The 19,877-nt window shown below is 55.8% G+C and overlaps 6 protein-coding genes across 6 annotated transcripts; 4 read left to right on the plus strand and 2 right to left on the minus strand.

The window, feature by feature from the left end:
• Nucleotides 1-1,047: 1,047 nt before the first annotated feature.
• Nucleotides 1,048-4,011, plus strand: F5144DRAFT_232465 (uncharacterized protein). The gene is made up of 5 exons (XM_066783246.1): nucleotides 1,048-1,693; nucleotides 1,751-1,778; nucleotides 1,843-2,588; nucleotides 2,647-3,446; nucleotides 3,555-4,011. Exons 1-5 carry the CDS (start codon nucleotides 1,397-1,399, stop codon nucleotides 3,829-3,831), a joined length of 2,148 nt encoding a protein of 715 aa, XP_066642940.1. The 5' UTR covers nucleotides 1,048-1,396; the 3' UTR covers nucleotides 3,832-4,011.
• A 1,382-nt stretch (nucleotides 4,012-5,393) lies between these two features.
• On the minus strand, nucleotides 5,394-7,815 carry F5144DRAFT_572234 (Mob1/phocein). The gene is made up of 2 exons (XM_066788874.1): nucleotides 7,277-7,815; nucleotides 5,394-7,210 (listed from the first exon to the last, which is right to left on the minus strand). Exons 1-2 carry the CDS (start codon nucleotides 7,490-7,492, stop codon nucleotides 5,582-5,584), a joined length of 1,845 nt encoding a protein of 614 aa, XP_066642941.1. The 5' UTR covers nucleotides 7,493-7,815; the 3' UTR covers nucleotides 5,394-5,581.
• A 197-nt stretch (nucleotides 7,816-8,012) lies between these two features.
• On the plus strand, nucleotides 8,013-13,186 carry F5144DRAFT_620788 (CobW/HypB/UreG, nucleotide-binding domain-containing protein). The gene is made up of 11 exons (XM_066792034.1): nucleotides 8,013-8,211; nucleotides 8,301-8,384; nucleotides 8,442-8,453; nucleotides 8,507-8,603; nucleotides 8,658-9,159; nucleotides 9,214-9,472; nucleotides 10,677-10,802; nucleotides 10,884-11,043; nucleotides 11,580-12,341; nucleotides 12,396-12,741; nucleotides 12,801-13,186. Exons 1-11 carry the CDS (start codon nucleotides 8,112-8,114, stop codon nucleotides 12,870-12,872), a joined length of 2,520 nt encoding a protein of 839 aa, XP_066642942.1. The 5' UTR covers nucleotides 8,013-8,111; the 3' UTR covers nucleotides 12,873-13,186.
• A 7-nt stretch (nucleotides 13,187-13,193) lies between these two features.
• Nucleotides 13,194-14,775, plus strand: F5144DRAFT_572246 (CUE domain-containing protein). Its single transcript, XM_066788875.1, has 2 exons — nucleotides 13,194-14,017; nucleotides 14,213-14,775. The coding sequence occupies exons 1-2, from the start codon at nucleotides 13,682-13,684 to the stop codon at nucleotides 14,537-14,539; spliced, it is 663 nt and encodes a 220-aa protein (XP_066642943.1). The 5' UTR covers nucleotides 13,194-13,681; the 3' UTR covers nucleotides 14,540-14,775.
• On the minus strand, nucleotides 14,758-15,824 carry F5144DRAFT_629763 (uncharacterized protein; the record flags this gene model as incomplete). The annotated part of the gene is made up of 2 exons (XM_066792393.1): nucleotides 14,758-15,485; nucleotides 15,581-15,824. The coding sequence occupies 2 exons, from the start codon at nucleotides 15,822-15,824 to the stop codon at nucleotides 14,806-14,808; spliced, it is 924 nt and encodes a 307-aa protein (XP_066642944.1). The 3' UTR covers nucleotides 14,758-14,805.
• A 1,728-nt stretch (nucleotides 15,825-17,552) lies between these two features.
• On the plus strand, nucleotides 17,553-19,595 carry F5144DRAFT_489984 (P-loop containing nucleoside triphosphate hydrolase protein; the record flags this gene model as incomplete). Its single annotated transcript, XM_066785766.1, has 2 exons — nucleotides 17,553-17,908; nucleotides 17,975-19,595. The coding sequence occupies 2 exons, from the start codon at nucleotides 17,553-17,555 to the stop codon at nucleotides 19,593-19,595; spliced, it is 1,977 nt and encodes a 658-aa protein (XP_066642945.1).
• Nucleotides 19,596-19,877: the final 282 nt, after the last annotated feature.

A 19,877-nucleotide genomic window follows, 5' to 3' on the forward strand; every position in this document is an offset into this window, starting at 1 on the left:
TCTGATCAACGATCTACCTTCAATATCGGACCTCCGTCTCTTCTTCACGACGGACTCCATTCTCATACCACATTCCATCTCCAGGAGGAGGCTGGCCACGGTTACATTTATAAGTTGCTGGCCGCAGTCGGGTCACACCCCCCCCCCCCCCCTCTCTCTCTCACGGCCAACTTCGGTCTTTCCCGCGCCACACCCCGTGGTCCAACGCCGTCACAACCTCCAGTTTCGTACAGAGCACCCCTATCCCGGTAACCCACCAACCGTTGTGGTTCCCACCCAGTCCCCAGTCACCGGACAAGATACTTCTTCGATTCCCGCGCGCCATCTCCCCTGTCCCTCGTTCCTCAGGGGACGGTAGCATCCCGCATCAGGGTTGATGACTCGTCTTGGCAACCCGAGGACATCATCCTCCGCTATTCGCCACCCTGACCCTCGTTCGGAAGGTTCCTCACTCACCTAACGCCTATCTGTATTCGTACAGTTGGGCCGCCCACGGCTGTATCCGCACCAGTATTGACGCTGCCTCTCCCCCTGAGGGGTGAGCTTCCAGGGTAGGGTAGGGTTATCTTGGCTGGAGCATCGAGCCAGCGATTGTGTTCAGTCACAGTGGTATCCCGCCTGCATACCCACGTTCGTACCAAGAATCGTCCAGCTTCACAGCAGATCACATCCTGGCGTCCCGCCCGCAAGCATCCCATTTCGACCCAGAAGCGCCGGCTCTCTGGCACCCGGAAGATTGACGGAACTGCCAGCGATCCGCCCAGTCCCCTTGTTCCACAAGAGAGCCCCAGAGAAGCCCCAGTCCCGCGAAGAGGTTGCCACTTGTAGCTGGTTGGCCTTTTCCTACCAACGTAGTGCGGAGATTCTGTACACTACAATCACCCTCTTTGGCTGCCCCCCCCTGAGGCTACTTGACCCTGCCCTCCGATCAACGCCGGGGTTTGAGTTGTCGCCCACCCCAGCCGGCTCCTTTTTCACAAACACCGGCATCCACCATTGACCGGGGATACTTCTATAATGGCATTTAATTCAGCACTGAACGCAAGCATCTGACAAGGGCCTGTTTTTCTCAACGCTGTTTGGTTTGGATTTGTTATTGTCTCCTTCGAACTCTCTTCGCCTCCGACAGACCGACACGAGAGAGCCGCCGGCCTCGGAATTCTAGGCCGAGGGCTGCGCAAACTTAAATCACTTGCCCATAAGGGTCGGTCGGCCTATCCGATTAGTCTGTGTTGACGTTGCTTCGGCACCAGCGCACATATCTGGACCGCCCTCGTGTGACGACGGACGCGCCAGACCTACGCCACCTCTCATCCACGAGCCGCTCGATGTTGTAGATAGCCGGCGCCGCTTACTACGACGACCACAGAAAGCGAGCGTCGTCGAAAAAACCGCCATGAGCGACTACTACCACCACTTCCTATCCTCCATGGTAGGAGTGGGGGGGCAGCCCAACCCCAACCAGCTTGATGGCGCCGGACAGATGTCACAACCTCAGGTCATGCCGATGGGCGTCTCTTCGGCACCCAACCCTTACCAAAGCCTAGGGTATTTCACCGGTTTCCCGGAGCCCATCATGTTCAATGCGCCGAAGGCGCAAAGAAGCAGAAGGAAGTCGGCACCGGGTCTAGATCACATCAAGCATCGCCGCACAAGATCTGGCTGCTACACTTGCCGCAGCCGGCGAGTGAAGGTATCACCCCGCAACCCCCCCTCCCCGCTTCCAGACGCCGCGCTAACAACGTTGCAGTGCGACGAAACACGTCCCGTCTGCGAAAGTACGTCTTGGTGTTGCTGAAACCCCAAATACTATGGAAGCCATCGCTAACTGGGCCGCTACAGGATGCAGGAAGGGAAAGAGGGAATGTATCTACCCGGAACCCCCGCCCTCGAAGGGATCGGGCGCCGCAAATTCCAAAGACTCGGCCGGGGCAAGCCAGCAAGCGAGTCCAAGTTCCTCCCGCGGCGATGACGAAGACGAGGCCGAGCAAGATACGAAGCTGGACCCGATCATGGACGAAGACGAACCGGAGAGCGCGACATCCCAAACCTCGGCGCCGAATTTCCCGCTCCGGAGATCCAGTACCGCATCCTCATTCGGGCGCCAGCGTGTCCCTGCAGGCCACCGCCAGGGGTCAGAAACCCCTTCCTACGACGAATACAAGGACTCGTCCCCAGCCTTGTCGTCAGGCGTCGCCAGCGCTCATACGCCTGCTGGGCTTCATTTCCCTGACGGATCGACCGCCGCGACCGCCTCCCGCCCTGACTGGACATTCCTCCCACACGAACTACAATTCTACCTCAGCCATTTCCAAGAGAATATAACACACTATCACTATTGTGTGGTGAACGACGCCGACGACTTTTTTCGGACCATCCTGCCGGGGTTGGCGATCCGCGACGAAGCGCTGCTCTATGCGGTAGCGGGCTTTTCCGCCTATCACCACTCGATGAAGAACCCGAATGGGAAGATCCACGAATTTCTTCAGTATTACAGCCGTAGCGTCACGTTGCTTTTGGACTCACTGAAGAAGGAAAAGCATACGGTAGGGACGCTATTGACGATACTGCAGCTTGCCACGATCGAGGTACGTGACACACAACCCTGGATGTGACGGCATCTCGACGTACTAATATCAAGGAAAGGAATACCTGGGCGACTGGGTCAACCTCATGGGCCACCAAAAGGCTGCTTTCGAAGTCATAAACAAGCTATTTACGCCGCAGACTGTGATGCAAACACCCGTGGGCCGTGTTGCTCTGATGTGGTACGCTCGATTCGACATTTTTATCGGCATCATGGGGAGCTTTGGGACCTCGCTATCCCGAGACTGGTTCGCAGCATCGATGAAATACTATGACTCAAGGGTGGTAGCAGAACCCCAGAACTTGACTTGGAAAATCGAGTTCTCCTCGGCGCGAGTGCGGCTGATCTCGCAGGAAATGTCAGATCTGTTCGCCAAGGGGGCAAAGCAGGAGTTTACAGATGAGGAGTATGCTGCCGAGCATCGCAGGTTGTCTGCCTCGTGGGAGGAGTGGAAAACCACGTTCAACGCTACTCTTAATGATCCGGCGTATCTAGTGACCGACTTCCCCGCCGACCGGACGCCCGACGCTGATGACATTGTCAACCCGTTCGCGCCCGGGGTTTTGTTCCGGCCCCCGCTCTTTGCCTCGACGCTAATGGCGTGCGAATATCACTCAACTTCACTCATGCACGCCAGCCAGAGCGCGACAGCACTCACAGATGAGGACCAGGCGAAGTTGATGGAGCACGCGTATGCGATATGCAGAATCGCCGAAACGGTAGAGCTCTGGCCTCACAGCCCACCGGGGAGCTTGTTGGTCCTGCAATCCTGTCTTGGTATCGCAGCACTTTATTTGCGACGGGATCCGAAGCATCACATGTGGATCAGGAGGAAGTTCGCTTTACTCGAGACAATGGGGTGAGTTTGGTTTCCAGTGCTGTGTTCGACAAGGTGTCCAGAGATTGAATGAGCTCGCATGCCTTGATCTAATCTCGCGCGTAACAACTTGTGCTAACCAAAGTAAAGGTACATATCCCCCATCACAATGCGCACGCGCATGGCCGAACTTTTCAATGACGACAGCTGCATCCGATGGTGGCTCCCCAACGACGAGGGATTCAGCCCCTTGCTCCAAAATGTCCGGGCCATTGCGGACGAGCGCAACGAGATGGCGGCGTCAACTCAAAGGGAGAACCTGCAGCAGATTCGCCATGTATTTTCAAGGATGCAGATTGCACAGGAGTGCGCCGAGGACAACGACAGTGCACATGCAGGGGCAAAGAGGAAGCACCCGGAGGCCTGAACAAGGGAGGGAGGAAGGGGGCGTTGAGGATTGCATGCACAGGTCTGTCCGCCCGCCGAGTATTCGCCGCCAACGCGCACGACCGGACAAGCAGCGGAATAGATTGCAGGAGGCCGGAGCGTCATGGGGCCCTCGACATCATGATCGTTCCGCATTCCGACCATCCGAGCGCTTCCAAGCAGTATCCCTGGATTCGGAGACCTGAACAGAGACCTGGACGGCGCAGGTGTGGGACTGGGACCTCGTGGGGTGTGGAACGCGGAACGTGGGAACCCAATGATGTGCGGGAAGGGTTGACGTTGGGGCCTCTAGGCGGCTCATGATGCGGCTCCCTCTACCGTGGGTGGCCCATGTGGTCCCTAGACAATTTCCTGGGACCCGATAATGCGGCCCTGCGACGTCAAAATATCGATGCTAATGCAGGGGCCGACGCTTGGATCGCCCCTTGAACCGTTTTTGAAGATCTGAAACACACTTTCGGCACTCGGGATCTCACCACCCCACACGATCCCTCCCCCAACCACCCGCTGGGAAGCTGGGAAGCTGGGAAGCTGGCAACTCCGGCGCAACGCCCGGCCAAAAAACACCCTAGTTGTTATCGGACGAACTGGTTCCCACACAGCGCCAATTCTTCTCGGAAAACCGGGTGCCGTCATCCCAACTCGCTCACTTGGGTCGACACTACGGCCACACCCACACCACCCCCAGAGGACCGGGGAAATCGGCGAGCGAAGCCGCCAGGCCTGCATCTCCCCTGCTTCCTCCGCTTCGTATTCGTAATGCGGCTGTTTTCCGGGCTTGGCTGATCGACCCATGGCCCAGCTTCACATCCCGCGACCACGACCTCGACCTCGACCTCGGCATATTCCGCCTTCAACCCTCATCGCCACCTTTCCCTCATCCGGCACGATAATCCTTCAATCTTGGGCTAGTTTCACTTTCTCTTCATGTATTTACCCATTTGTTTGTTTTGTTTGTTTTCTACACACCTTTGGTCTCAATCCCCTTCTTCCCTGTCCAATACTTGAACATCATAACATTTTTGTCTCTTGGTTTGGGCACCCTCATTCATAGCACTTCCTTTTTCTACCTACAACCTTAATCATTCTCCGTCTTCACCGTTTTGTCGTTGATATTTTTCCGAGTTGGCACACACAGAAAGAAAGACAGAAGCATTGCTACTAATACGCGGGCAATGCGAGACCTGCAAAATAGAAGCAGAGGGACGGATGGATATACACAAAACGCATGCATAACTAGGGGCGGGCAACGGCTATACTTGGGGTGAATCGTGATCGGCCCGGGGGCATCAAGTGATGCGGGCGAGACCGCAGGGCGAAGAGGCGCAAAGACCGGACGGACGGGACGGTATGGTGATTATACCATGGTGTGTGTGTTGGTGGAGGATCATTGAACTTGGGGATATACCCAGTTGTGACGGTGGAAAAAAGGGGGGGCGGTTGCATCTATCTCATTGAGTCGGAAACGGAAACACGAGCATTGAGCGTTCTTATAATGTATTAAGTACTGTACAAAGACAATTTAATGAATCTAAATCATTCATACCCAGCTCGTTCCAACTGTTTGTTCCATCGCCCCGATAACACTCGATCCGACAAGCATGGTAGGTACTCAACAGACAACACGCCTATCTGGTATCGTTCCAAAGGTACTGATATTATTACAAACACAGTATGCAGAATAGAATCCTGGGGTATTAGCCGGGCGTCGGAGAGCCTCAACGGAAACTTTAATCCTGATCACCCTTTTCCTCAGCAAGCTTCTTCTCCTCTGTCGGCTCCGCCTCGGCCGGCTTCTCCTCGTCGCCCTTCTTATCCTCCACTACGGTGTCCGCTTCGCTCCTGGCATCATCAGCCAGCGCCTCCTCACCAGCCTCATCCGCCCCGACAACCGTGGCCGTCTCGGCATCATCCTCTGAATCAGCAGCAGCAGTAGCCTGTGACTCGGGGTCAAGCCCGGCAGCAGATTCCGACTCTGTCGTCTGCTCGTTCTTGCTCTCTGCCTTCTTGTCATCCGTCAGTGGGAGATAGGAAGGCGCCTCCCCTGCGACTGGCTTTGCGGCAGTCACTGCATCCGACTGGGGCTCTCCGTTTGCCTCCTCCTCGGGTTCCGGTTTGGTTTCCGGCGCGGGCTCCTCGGCAGCGGCAGTGCTGGGTTCTTCGGCCGGCGTCGCTTCTTCCGGCTGGGGCTCTGCTGCGGGTTCGGGTTGGGGCTGGTGTTCCGGTTTTGGTTCGGATGTAGTAGAGTCGGTGAGGGGTTGAGCTGGTGCTTCGGGCTCCGCGGCGAAATCGTGTTCTGGCCCCGGTGTGTCTGCCTCTTGCATGGCGACGTCTGGCGCTGGCTCTTGTTTTGCTTGGCTTTCGCCTGCTTCTGCACCCGGTGGCGGAATTACGCTGGGCGGTCGGATTGGGTGCTCGGCCGCGGTTAGGGGTTTGTGCTCCACTATCACTGGGATGGTGGCCGACTCCCTTTCGTCTTCGGCCACCGATGGGGGCGCTGAGATGCGCATTCCGCGTAGCCTGTGGGATAGGTCGGAGCCATCGTCTTCGTCCGCCTCGGGCACCGTCGTGACGGCACTCCCTGTCGAGGGACTGCTCTTAATATGTCTCCTCGTGTTGGTGCGGCTCACGGAAGAGTAATCGCCGTCCTCGCCATCACGCTGAGATGGAGGTTTCGCGATTGAGATGGGGCCTAACAGTTGCGGTTGCTGTTGCTGCCTCCTGTCGCCTCGGTCCCCCAGGTCTGCCGCTCCCGAGTTGCTGTCTAAGCCTTCCGCTTCGGGCGGCAACTTGTAGTTCTCCGCCGGTAAGAGGTCGTAAACATCGCACACGGTCTTGAAGAAGACGTAGAGACCGCCCTGGCCCTCCACAGACCAGAACACGCCGCGGTGCTGAAACCAGGCGTGCGCGAAGATGCGGTGCAGGCGGCGAAACACATTAACTAGGTTCTTGAGGGCTGTGTTCTTGTCGTGGGCGTCAACGACAAAACGGCTCGGGAAGATCTTGGGGTTCGTCACGATGTTGGTGGCCCAGTCGAGGGTGTGGCAGCAATAATCGATGGCGCAGCAGCTCTTGGGGGCGTCGTGCACGGCGCATAGGAACTGCCACTCGCCCGCCCGCATCTCGGGGCAAGTGGCGGCGCTGCATGGCGGAGTATCGAACAGAAAGCCAACGATCAGGGTGTTGCATTGCGCAATCAGGAAGCGACAGAGCTCGTACAACCATAATGTCTTGTCGATGCCGGGCGGCGGGGTTGCTAGCAGCTTTGCCGTATCGCGGCTGATAGGCGTCGTGTGGCTCGAGGTATGGTAATAGTGCAGGGCTGCTAGGTGTTCCTGAAGTTGGAAAGCCGAGTCAAGCTGTTCGTGCGCCCACCGCCCAGGTCAGCCCAGTCAACTATTGATGTAGAAAGGGACCCAATGTACCTCATGCAACGGGACGAGTGGAGGGCCAGCAGCCATGTCGGCCGACTTCGTGCCCGGGTGGATGCGCCGCTTAGCATTTGTATCAATAGCCGTCTGTTCGATTTGAGCAGCCTGGCGCGCTGCATTGGGACCCATCAGCGGCGACTTCGGTGTTCGTTGAATCTCGGCCGGGGGCGGCGGACTGGGTAGCCGAGGCGAGCTCGGCGGCAGCGACATGGCGTTTCGAATTCGAATGAGAATGAATAATGACACGCCCCAAGGAGACAGTATTGCTTGGGTTTCTTGTCGTTGAGTGTCGACGCGCCCCGCTGTCAAATGTGACCTAACCCGCGATATCCTCGTTGAGTTGACCGGGTGGAGTTGAGATCCTTCCGAGCCGTTCGTCCCAATAATGTATGCACCTATGTTTTCTTCGGCGAGGTCCCTAGCTGCTAGCCTGGAGGGTGATCGTCCCAAGTCGTGAAGTTGTGACTCGGTAAGGTATCGGAAGGCTGGTTGTCAGTCGAGATTTCTGGGCGCTTAACTCTCGAATTTCGGTGGTATTTAGCGGGAGCGCTGAAGCTGAGGCTGCAGCTACCCCTGCCATGGATGATGTGCCTGATGGTTGGCGGCAACCCCTTGCTGATACTTTACGTAATACCGTAACGCCAACTCTGTGCCGTGTATTGTATGTATTCTGTAATTAAGCCGATGCACTTAAAGCCAAAGTTGCCCCGCCATCTCAACCTCCTTACCTGCATGTAACTACCAGCATCAAAAAGACAAGGCATCTTGTTATAATCCCACGACACCACAGTTATCGGAGTTCGACGGAGTTTAACTTCTCACAGACAAAATGGACTTGGACGATGATGCACCGCCGGAGCTGGTCGTCACAGGCACCGAGCTAGAGCTCGAGGAGAAGCCAGTGAAAGTACCCATTACCTTGATTACTGGTGTGTAATCGTTGCCCTTCTGTCATTCTTGTTTTGTTGATAGTGTTCCATGTTTTCTTGTTGAGTTCAAAGTCTGATATGAAATCTAGGATACTTGGGCGCGGGGAAGACCACACTTCTAAACTACATCCTGACTGCGGAGCACGGGAAGAAGATCGCCGTGATCATGAACGGTAAGGTTGAACGATGGCCATGTCTATGTATTTTGACTCGCTGACTGGGACATGCAGAGTTTGGTGACTGTAAGCCATCTTTATGTCAGCCAAAGCTTGCATTGAGTTGACATGACGGATAGCCCTGGATATTGAAAAGTCCTTGACCATCAACAAGGATGGCGAGTCGGTTGAAGAGTGGATGGACGTGGGTAATGGATGCATATGCTGCTCCGTCAAGTGAGCTGAAACCCTGGGGTTAAGCCTGGCATCCGTATTAACATGAGTACGCAGGGATACTGGTGTCAACGCCATCGAGTCACTGATGGAAAAGAAGGGCAAGTTTGACTACATCCTTCTCGAAACCACGGGTCTCGCAGATCCCGGAAACATTGCCCCGCTGTTTTGGATGGACGACGGACTCGGCAGCACCATCTACCTGGACGGCATCGTGACCCTCGTCGACGCCAAGAACATCCTGCGCAGCCTGGATGACCCCGCCGGCAAGGTCGAAGGCCACGAGGAAAGCGATGACGCACATGGGCCGGTCATGACAACCGCCCACGTGCAAATTTCCCACGCAGACGTCATCGTCATCAACAAATCGGACCTAGTTAGCGAACCGGAGTTGCAGGCCGTGAAGGACAGGATTGTGTCCATCAACGGGCTCGCCAAGATCTTCGTCACCAGTCAGAGTGTGGTGCCGAAACTCGAAGGGTTTCTCCTGGATCTGCACGCATATGATAGGGTTGAGGAGCTTGACCGTGCAGAGCTCGGCCATAGTCACCTCGACAAGGTAAGAGCTCGATTCGCCGTGGCTCAGTTGCCAAATCAGCGCTGACTTTGACAGACAATCTCGACCATATCGATTCCGCTACCTAGGTTAACCAAGAGGCAGCAATCAGGTCTGGATGCCTGGCTGCGATCGGTTCTGTGGGAAAATGTACTCCCAGGCCATAAGTCAACAGATGGTCCGGCATACGACATACACCGTTTAAAAGGCCGCTTTTTTAGCGATGAGGGGAAAGAAAGAATCATCCAAGGAGTGCGAGAGATCTTTGATATCTTCGACAGCCCTTCGCAGCAACAAGATTCGGATGTGCAAGCAGGTAAGATGGTGCTGATCGGGCGCCATCTGGATAGCTTCGATTTTCGGAAGAGTTTGGAGAATGCTCTCGAGAGTGCCAAGCCGTTATAAGATGAATGTAGTTTCATACCAGGTACCGGGTCGCCTTAGACGTACCGGTCAATGTGATCCGTGTTTATATCAGCATATGCGAGCTCGGTAATTAGATACGTATGCAGGGAGGGCGACTTGGTATGTGGGTGGCGGTGGCGACCAGGTCGCCGGGCCTACGGGGAAGCTGTTTGGGGCAACAACCAGACTAAGCTCAACGACCCGAATGTGTAACATTTTGCAAAGTTTTGCATTTATTAAATTTTGGTATTCCTTGGGCAAACTTCCAGAGTAGTTGGTGTTAGACTCGTAGTGAACAATTAATTATCCCGGAGCCGATTCGAGATTGATGTTTGTTGGAATTAATGTTTGTTGATTTCATACAGACCGTACATGACACACAGGGTCGTAGATACCATCGTAAGGGTAATTACGACGGGCACGGGCCTTGGTTAAATGTTTTTGGTGGCCCCCACAGACTGCTCCATCTTGGAAGGAAGGCTAACTAGGTCCCACTGCCATCAACATCCAACGACGAAACCAAACAAGTGAAGCCATTCGCTTCATACGGGATCCCGCCAGCCGCCACAGCCGTCCAGCGCACACGCGCAGCTTTCATGATGAACCGACAAGGTATGGTGCCAACGCCCCGGTCCTTCCTGCGAATCCCAGATCCCGAGCCCTCGTGTGCCCCGCTGTTTGCCCCGTCCCGGTATCGACCTTGACTTCCTACCCCGGTCTCCGCGACTCGAGAAGTTCGGGCTCGAGTATGCCTTGCGATGGGTTATACATAGGAAAAGGTCAATAACTTGGGGGTGAGAGGGTGGAGGCGGGGATGATGACTGTCGTAGCGCGCCCCTAGAGCCTTCGACTGCGTCATCGTCTCCAACATCCTTCAGGGCTACGGCGTCGGCGTGCTCTACCGTGGGAAATACAACAGGGAAATGAATTCCTGGGCACTGGTCCCCGCTCGTTATTCACTTATTGAGCTGGAATTTACCCTGTCGCACGGTTGGGGTGGCGAGATACATACTAAACAGCCCAGGGCGCCCTTCTCTCTCGCCAACCCTCCGCTCGCATTACATCAAAAACGCGATGACATGAACCAAACGTGCTAACGCGCTTTGGGATACCAGGGCCCATACCACAAACGCTCCGCGGCATGCCCGGGGGGTTTGGGGGTCAGCAGCAGCAGCCGCAACAACAACCGCCGCAACAATCAGGTCGCGCCGTCTCAAACAGGTTACCGAATGGGAAGATAGGTGAGGAGGCCCGCAGTACAGTCACGCTCTTGACGTTCAAGACGTCCCAACATCCCGACGACGGTTAACACGCGCTTATAGGGCCTGGAGGAAGCGCGACAGGATGGGGCTTCGGCGGCATGCCCATGGGGGGGAGTGGAAGCGCACCCGCAGCGGCGACAGCACGGCAAATAGGAGGAAATATCAGCTTTGCTCAGAGCTTGGCGGGATCCCAGCAACCGACAACACCATTGGACCCATCGTAAGTGGCTTTTTTCGTGTTGGTTTTGTGGAATGTCGAGCTTCGGAACTCTCGTCCCATATCTCGGTCTAGCTGTTCTCAAGTTTCGACCATCTCTTCCGTCGCAAACTGCCTCTCTACCCATCTCGGCCCAGTGGATCCCTTGGGTTTCTATTTCTATTTCTTAGCAACTTGTTTACGCGTCGCTTTTTGTTTTGGGGTAGTCGATCGCACAAAGAAGACGCCGAATTTCTTCCCCTTCCCCAACCTCGATTGGGACGTCTACCCACCTTCACACCTCAGTTTTCCTAGCTACTCGTCGAAGCCGGCGATCGGAATGGCACAATCTCACCATCACAAACCCAAACTCTCCATCAAATCGAAGGAGACGAGTCTCGTTCAAGAGTCCCAGAAACCGGCCGAAGGGCTTCCCTACGCATTAATCGTGAAGGGGTACTACGGATCTATTCCCCGTCTTTATCACTCCTGCGAACCCCACTCTATCTTGCGACGCTCACCCGATAGGCGAAGTAATGCTAACCGACGGCTCGATGCAGGGAATTCCCATCCTTGTCCAATACATCCCAACTCAACTCGGCGAATCAATCGTCCATGTGGTCGGCACAAGGACCCCGAAACCTCGGCGGAGGGGCTCACCGGGGCGGCGGAACTCCGGTCTCATCGCAACAGAACCCGCCAGACGACTTGTTTGCTTCGCGTTTACCGCCTGCCCAAGGTTCATTTAGGTTTGGCAACCAAGGGAGCGCTTCCCAGCCAGCGCAAGGGCAACCTGGCGTGGCTGAGGAATTTCCGCCGTTAAACCGATCCGGGAATAGCGAGATGGGGGGGCAAGACCGAGGAGCAAACTTGATGTCGACGCTCGGGTTTGGCGCCCAGGGCTCGGCTGGGACGGCCATGCATGCGACTCGGACAGGTAACGGCTTGTTGAGCGCGCTGTCGGCGACTTCGAGGACCGGGGATACCCGCTCGCCGACGGCGATCGCTCGGCCTCAAGATCCTCGCAGTCCGGTCGAGGATGAACCCCACCAAAAGCCACCAGGGTACCGTGAGGGCTCAGTGGACTCGGTAGGTGGGAGAAACCCTCTCGGCGCAATCGGCAACGACCCTCCAACCGGCAAAGGCAAGGAGGCGGAGAGGTCACCTGCCACCCAGGTGCAAGATCCGTTAGAGGGAATGGCGCCCATCGATAAATGGGGTCTGAAGGGCATTCGGACGCTGATGAATAACTTCCCCGATTACAATGCCTTGACGTGCGGCATGGACCCGGCAGCGCTAGGTGTGGATATGCGCTCGACAGAGTAAGCGGTTAGCACACAACATTGAATTCGGATCTGACTGCTAATTCTTCCCAGAACCTTGTCCACAAAGGTCTACTCGCTGTTTGAGGATGTTGCGCCTCGGTCGCCGGTACCAAAGTTTCGACTGCCTGACTGCTACCAAGTCAAGAACGTCCAGCCGATCGAGGCTAAGATCTCGAGCTTCAACGAAGAAACTTTGATGTTGATGTTCTACAGCTGCCCGCGGGATATCAAGCAGCAGATGGCCGCGATGGAGCTCAACAACCGCAACTGGAGGTGGCACAAGAAAATGCAGATGTGGTTAACAAAGGATGACCTCATGGTGCCGCAGGCACTGGGCCCGGCCCACGAACGCGGTTACTATGTCGTTTGGGACACGGTTAACTGGCGCAAGGATAGGGTACGTGATGAAGAACCCTCGGAGCTATTCAATGAGGTCTATTACTAACCATTTCGCAGCGCGAACTGATGCTGCATTACGGGGATCTCGAAACTACGGCCCCTGCTGGGCTGCAGAACATACCGGCTTAAGCGTTCCCCTGTGGGTGAAGAAGGATCACAGGAGGGCCGGTGGGCAGAGAATGCGAGATGCGGGTTTGTGGGTGTGTATGTAACTAAGCGGCGAGTCTTATCCCTTTGTGCGGACGGGGGCTATGACGGAGGAATTGGCGCAATATGAATTATGGCCTTCTCGGGCTCCGGGGTGGCTTTCAGGGACAACTGTGTAACTTTAATGTGCTGTGGCAAAACTGCAAGTGTGCAGAGCGAAACAGATACGTACGAGGCACGTACCTACATATTACATATTACCGAGCCTGCCCGTGTAACGTGGCATGCGACTGGCCCACTCAGTGTGTAACGGCCAAATGCTTGGCGACTTATCAAGGTGGATTCGAGCGACCTCCACCAAAGCCCAAACGACGCCATCGACACAAGTCGTGTCACTATTCCAACTTCGAATCATCACCGCGAGCGCCAAAACCCTGCTCGGCTTCCTTCTGCGGTCGCGGAATCATCTCCCGTTTTCCAGTATCCTTACATTTTGAGTGCCGGCCTAATTCCACCCGTCCGCCGCGAACTCTTCACAACCCCCAATAATCAACGGCCAACTCGCCCCTTCTCACCTGCGAAGTAGCGAGCCAGCCAATTCACGATTCTATCATCATCCGCGGGCCTCACACGATTAGGTATCCATCCACCCGACGTGACACATCCGCCCCTCAATCCCACACACTCCGAATCGCGGATCCCCCACCCCACAAACAGCCAACCCAAACCCGCGGGAACGAAACACACAACCCACCACCACCACCAACACCACCACCGCAGCGACAACCACCATGGCCGACGCCGACGACCAACAAATCAACCTCCCCTCCCTCGTCGCCATCCTCGTCGTCTCCGGCCTCATAATACGCTACCTCTTCTTCACGCCCCCCTCAGCCGCCAACGGGCGCAGCGGTGCGGCAGGCCGAGCGGGGGCAGCAGGTACAGGAGCAGCAACAGCGTCGTCGCGCGACCCGGGCGCGCAGCTGCGCGCACGCGAGGCCGCTGTTGAGCATATCCAGCAGATGTTCCCGCAGGTGGACCGCCGGGCCGCGCTGTGGGATCTGCAGCGGTCGGGGGGGAGTGTGGCGGCGACGACGGAGCGCATTTTGGCGGGGAGGTTGGAGACGGTGAGTTTTTTTGGGCCTTGGGGTTCTTTTCTTGCTTTTTCCCTTTCTTGTTGGTTGGGTGGGTTTGGGGGGTTGGGTTTGGGGGGTGTGCATTGAGTTGAGGGTGTGCGGAGAGAGATTTGGGAGTGGAACTGCCCTCCGTGTGTTGTTGAGTGGTGGTCGTGATCCTGAGAGCTAATTCGGTGTCGTGGACAGCCACCCATCACGTTCCAGCCCCCGCCGCCCCCGGGCGATAGTAACGGTAGTAACAATGCCGCTTCACGGGTAAAGCCTGCGCCGGGACCGGCTCATCGGGATCTGATCACGCGGTACAATTTAAGGAACAAGATCAGGGCGGCCGAGAGCGATTCGGATGAGCCCAGCAGCGGGACTGAGGCCATCAAGAAGGGTGGGAAAGGGTGGAGCACGAACCGCGAGGAGAGGCAATCGCTGCTGCAGAAGAGGAGGGATCAAATGATCCTAGAGGCGAGGAGGAAGATGCAGGCCAAGCTCACTGCGGAGAAGGCTGCGAAACGTAGCTGAAGAAGGCAAATGATCCGGGTTGGTTGTTGCATACGGGTGAAGGAAAGGATGTGGTGGCTGTAGGAGTGTGTAGACGATCCACATAAGGGAGATCAATAGGTTGTCCATATCAGCTGCTCGTCAGACTGTCACGCAGTGCGTTGTACAGAATAAAACAGCAATCATTACGCACAATCTAGTTTGAGAAGTGAACCAGGTAATGGAATAATGCTATATTTGCTACCACGGTGCTTCTATTTTTAAGTTGGTTATTCAATCCATATTACCTATATATCGTTATTACCTAGGCAGGTGCTGCCTTTGGTACCGGGGGCGGGGAGCAGAAGTACGGGTGGGTCGTTCTCTTCTGCTTCGTCTTCCGTAATGGCATCCCTTCTTGCAACTTCCTCCACAACAACCCTCTCCCAAACCTCGACAAACGCCCCCAAAACCCCGACGGCGACGTACTTCAGTATCCCTAACAGAGTCTGGCAGGGCCAAAGTTCAGAGCACTCGCGCAACATCCGAACAGCGAGGCACGCGAGGTCGAAAGTCGCTAGCAACAGTCGCGAGGCATAAGCGTGTTCCCGCTCTGCCGCGAGTACTTTGACGCCCAGGTTCTCCAACCGCATAGCAAGGACGTACAGGCAGTACAGAACAATGGCGAGGAGGCTCTGTACCATATTCTGCTGGCCCCGGCCGCCAGCTCCGCCGGCTGCCGGCGCTGCATCTTGGGGTTGCCCATTCAGTCTTCTCCACCAGGAGATGGGTCCCGTGTCGGGCTGGGCGAGCGAGCGCGGCAAGGCCCGGCGCAGCATGGCCGATTCGTCTGGGGTGAGGTTGCGCGGGATTCCGCGGAGGATGTGCTGGGCGCCGTTGATGTAGGTTGACCGCTCGAGCTGGATGTTGGGGTCGGCATCCTCGCGGCTCGCAAATTCGTGGCTCGAGGTGAGCACGAGGTCCATGCCTGGAGCGAGTAATGTCAGCTATCAACTGTGCGTTTGTACATATTGATCTTCCATGCTTCGCTTGGAGTTGGGGCTCATCTGTGTATATATGCACCTCTCGTGACGAACCGCCAGTTAACGTTCGAGCCCACCGCAGGCGGATCCGAGATGGCCGCTTCAGAGGCGACCATTGATACGAACCCTTTCGCTTGTGCGAGCCCAAGGTCAAGGGTGCGTTGCTTGTGGGAGGGCTCGGGTGTTTCTATCATGCACTGTGTTTGAGTTGGCGTCTCGGGGTTGGCCACCGAAGCGAATGTGTTGGCCAGTTGCCGGGCCTGGTCGACGAAGTGAAAAAACATGTTGATTAATAGTTTAAATGGGTTTAAAAAGAAACCACACAAGGCGGCGGTATATCTTGCGAAGTCGAAGAAGTTGTAGGAGTATGGATGCGAAGGAAAGGTGCGAAGAAACGACGCGACGAAAAAATGAGAAGAGGAGAGAAGATATACCTAATACACATGACCTCGAATATGTGCCTACTGCCTAGTACACACGACCATGATGGCCTCGAAGATGTGCCTAATCACATGACAATCACGTGCGCCCGCTTTGACAGGCTTTAATCGGCCAGCTTTTCAACCATGTGACCGTTGCCTTGAGGGGCAGACTGCCGTGGTCTGGACCCTACTGTTACTCTGGTGTTTAGGTAGATTAACTGGTGAAGTTAGCCTGGGCCAGCCAACTCGCAACCACCCCAAGCCCAAGCTGTGACGAACCTACTTCAGGATCCTATCCTGTTAGGGTTCAGCTTCGTTGAAGGTAATCTCTCGAGGATGCTTAGGTTCGGTGCAGCCAAAAGGTGCACAACAATAGACTTGTCTCAACAGTAGGCTTGCGAGCTTGTAGCGAACTGTAGTTGTGATTGCTAACTGGAGAACTCCCAGAGCTCTCCAGAACGAGTGACTATATACTTGTCTACTTCCATGGTGCTCAGTGTGCTCAGTCTCCCCACATACTGATCACACTGATCACTTAGACCAGTTCGCGCTTCCTGATTGGTGGCCCAATTGTGGTGCTCAGTGTGCTCAGTCTTCTTAGCGGCTGAGCTCACTGATCACCCTTCCGTCCTCCGGATTGGTCCGCTGAATAACTGGCTCGGGGCGTCCCGCGCTCCCGAGGTTCCACCTGTTGGCATATTCGTGACACAAGCCCCTCCATTCCTACGCAGGCCACCTTCGGGCGTAGGGCGTTGCCACAGTAGTGCTAGGCCCCTCAGCTTATAGGCACATATAATTGAATTACAGTCATGCATACGTCGAAACGCATTGTAGTGGAAGCCTTCTAAGTTAAGTTCTAACCTTGGAAAGCTGGCCACCGGTGAAACGGTTCTGAATAGCGAGTTGGTCCTCGGCGTCGCAGAGGCAGGCGGACAGGAGATTCAGAGTCACATAACAGAGAAGTGATGTCATCCCCTCCTACCCCCCCTCCTACATCTCAGTTGTAATCATGTTGGTGAGCTAATATCCAAAGACGAACCGCTCCCATATTCAAGATATACTGAAAGTCTGAAAGTGGTATTTGACTGCGTTTATTGAATGAATTTAGACTGCAAGAACTAAGTGAAAGAAGCACAAAAGCCCCTAAGAAACCGCATTTACCCTCTTGAATTTTTTAGTTTTTGTTTCAATGATTTCTCATAACTTATTTCTTTTTTCCTTTTCTTGTCTTCCTTCTACTGTGTAAGGTAGTACCTGAAAAGTTACATAAGCTGGGTTTTCTTATCTGGCTAGCGGGTCTCAGTTAAAAATGTTATCCTTGCCCCATCGCGTGTGGTGGTGGTGGGTGTGGTGTGATAAGATAAGAAATTGGCCGCTGCCCCCCCTTGTCCAACTAGAAATTTTCTCTCGAGGTTTTCCTCTGCAGAACGCAGAATCGGAACCTGCATTCTCAACCCACCACCACAATTCCTCCTCCCTCCTCGTCGCCAATCCACGACAACGGCCTCTGTTGTGCATTTCGACAATATTCTGAGGACCGGTGGGAAATAATCGACTTGTTGAGCATTGCTTAAACAAGTGCGTTCAAGTATGATGAAAACCAGCCTTTTACGGCAGGCGGCTGCGGCCCGCGTCGCTCTCGCCGTCCGCCCGGCGCAGGCTGCATTCAGGGTTTCATCAACTGCCCTCCCCTTCTCACGCTCCTCCCGCAACTCTGCCGCCGTCTACCGTCCAGCCAGCTCGCTTCTCCGGTTTTACTCGAGCGAGTCCGCCGCCCCGGCGACCACCGATGCCGCCCGTCCGGGTCGCATCACTCGTTTCGCAGACCTCCCGCAAATCGGCGTTCATGAGCGACTCGTTGCCTCCCTCACCCGGGGCATGAAATATGAAACTATGACGGAAATCCAATCCTCGACCATTAATGCTGCGCTTGCTGGGAAAGATGTGTAAGTCTGCTCTTGTCTTTGCCCTTGAATCTCGCAGGCCCAGATGGCTAAGCCGTACCACTCTAGCGTTGCCCAAGCGAAAACCGGTACCGGCAAGACCCTGGCTTTCCTCGTCCCCATCGTCCAAAGGATCATCGACAACGATGCGGCGCTCGCAATGCCGCGCGGCGGCAGGGCTCGCTCTGATGACATTCGCGCCATTGTCGTCTCGCCTACCCGTGAGCTTGCCGAACAGATTGGTGCCGAGGCAAAGAGGCTTTGCCACGGAACTGGCGTTGTTGTTCAGATCGCCGTTGGCGGAACCCAGAAGAACATGATGCTTCGCAAAACACGCATGGAGGGTTGCCACTTGATGATCGCCACTCCGGGTCGCTTGCACGATCTCCTCTCAGACCAGTCCACCGGAATTGCGGCCCCCAACCTTGCGGCCCTTGTACTAGATGAGGCGGACCGTATGCTGGATGTTGGATTCAAGGCCGAACTGGAAAGCATCTCCGAGTTCCTGCCGCGTCGTGACGAGGTGCCCCGCCAAACCCTCCTGTACTCCGCCACACTTCCCAAAAATGTGGTCAACATTGCTCGGCAATTCATTAACCCGACCAACTTCGAGTTTGTTCAGACCGTCAAGTCAGACGAAGCACCGACCCACGAGAGAGTACCACAGTTCATCGTTCCTTGCCGCGGCTTCGAGAACATCGGTCCTACTCTGCTGGAGCTGACGCGCCGCGAGATCCAGAAGTCCCTCTCAGACCCCGAAAGACTACCCTTCAAGGCCATTGTTTTCCTACCCACCACGGCCTCGGTCATGTGCTACTCCCGGCTCTTCCGCGGACTCAAGAGCAGGGACCGCTCGATCCCCAGAATCTACGACATTCACTCCAAGCTGCAGCAAAACTCGCGAACTCGGAGCGCCGAAGACTTCAGGGCCACAACGTCGGGTATCCTCTTTTCTTCCGACGTTTCAGCCAGAGGCATGGACTTCCCCAACGTGACCCACGTCATCCAGCTCCATCTCCCCCAGGATCGCGACCTCTACATTCATCGGATCGGACGTACCGGCCGCGCTGGCAAGCAGGGCGAGGCCTATCTTCTGGCATCGGATCTTGAGATTCCCGGTGCGAGGGATCGACTTCCGGGCCTACCCATCCAGCGATGCACTGACCTGGAAAGCGCCTCGCTCGACGTGACCAAGATTCACCCGCTTCCCGCCGTCTTTACGGATATGAAGGAGGCTGCCCAATTCGTCCCCGAGGACATCTTGAGGGACACCTACACCTCATTCCTCGGACATGCCATCAAGGACGTCAACCGCCAAGACCTTGTCAACGAAGTCAACAACCTGTCCAAGTATAGCTGGGGTCAGGATGAGCCCCCGATGGTTTCGCAGAGGTTCGCTTCACAGTTGGGCGGTGGCCGTGTCAGGGGGCTGCGAATCGGCGACGTCGTCCCTCAACGAAGCAGTTTCGGTGGCCGTGATGGTGGCCGTGATGGTGGTTTCGGCGGTTTCGGTGGCCGTGGTGGTGGCCGTGATGGTGGTTTCGGTGGTTTCGGTGGCCGTAGCGGCGGCGGTTTCCGTGGTGGCCGCGGAAGCAGACCGCCTCCGCGTGATGGGTTCGAGATGATGGAACGGCTCGCCAACGATGGCTCGCGTCAGCGGGGTAGGAATCGTCCTCAGCCATCCTTCTAAAGGCTCCGAGGGTCTGAATAGGGCCCTTTGGTACCCTTGGCCTGAACGCCCGCCGCGGGCTTCAGGCGTTGTATCTGTATGATGGCTATATTCCTAGCCTTGTGTTTTAATTCCCCGTCCACCCGTCACACGAGGGACGACGCACGGCGTTTGTAGGCGTGCTGGGAGGACCAAAAAAAAGCCGCCCCCCCTGCCCTATGAGACGCGGAACGAACAATAAAAACCGGGAGGGGAAGGCAGGGGAAGAGGCGAGGCGAGGCACAAGGGGATGGAGGGGTTGTA

Source organism: Chaetomium tenue (assembly GCF_020726465.1).
Source record: "Chaetomium tenue strain MPI-SDFR-AT-0079 chromosome Unknown F5144scaffold_4, whole genome shotgun sequence".
Classification (NCBI taxonomy): Eukaryota; Fungi; Ascomycota; class Sordariomycetes; order Sordariales; family Chaetomiaceae; genus Chaetomium; species Chaetomium tenue.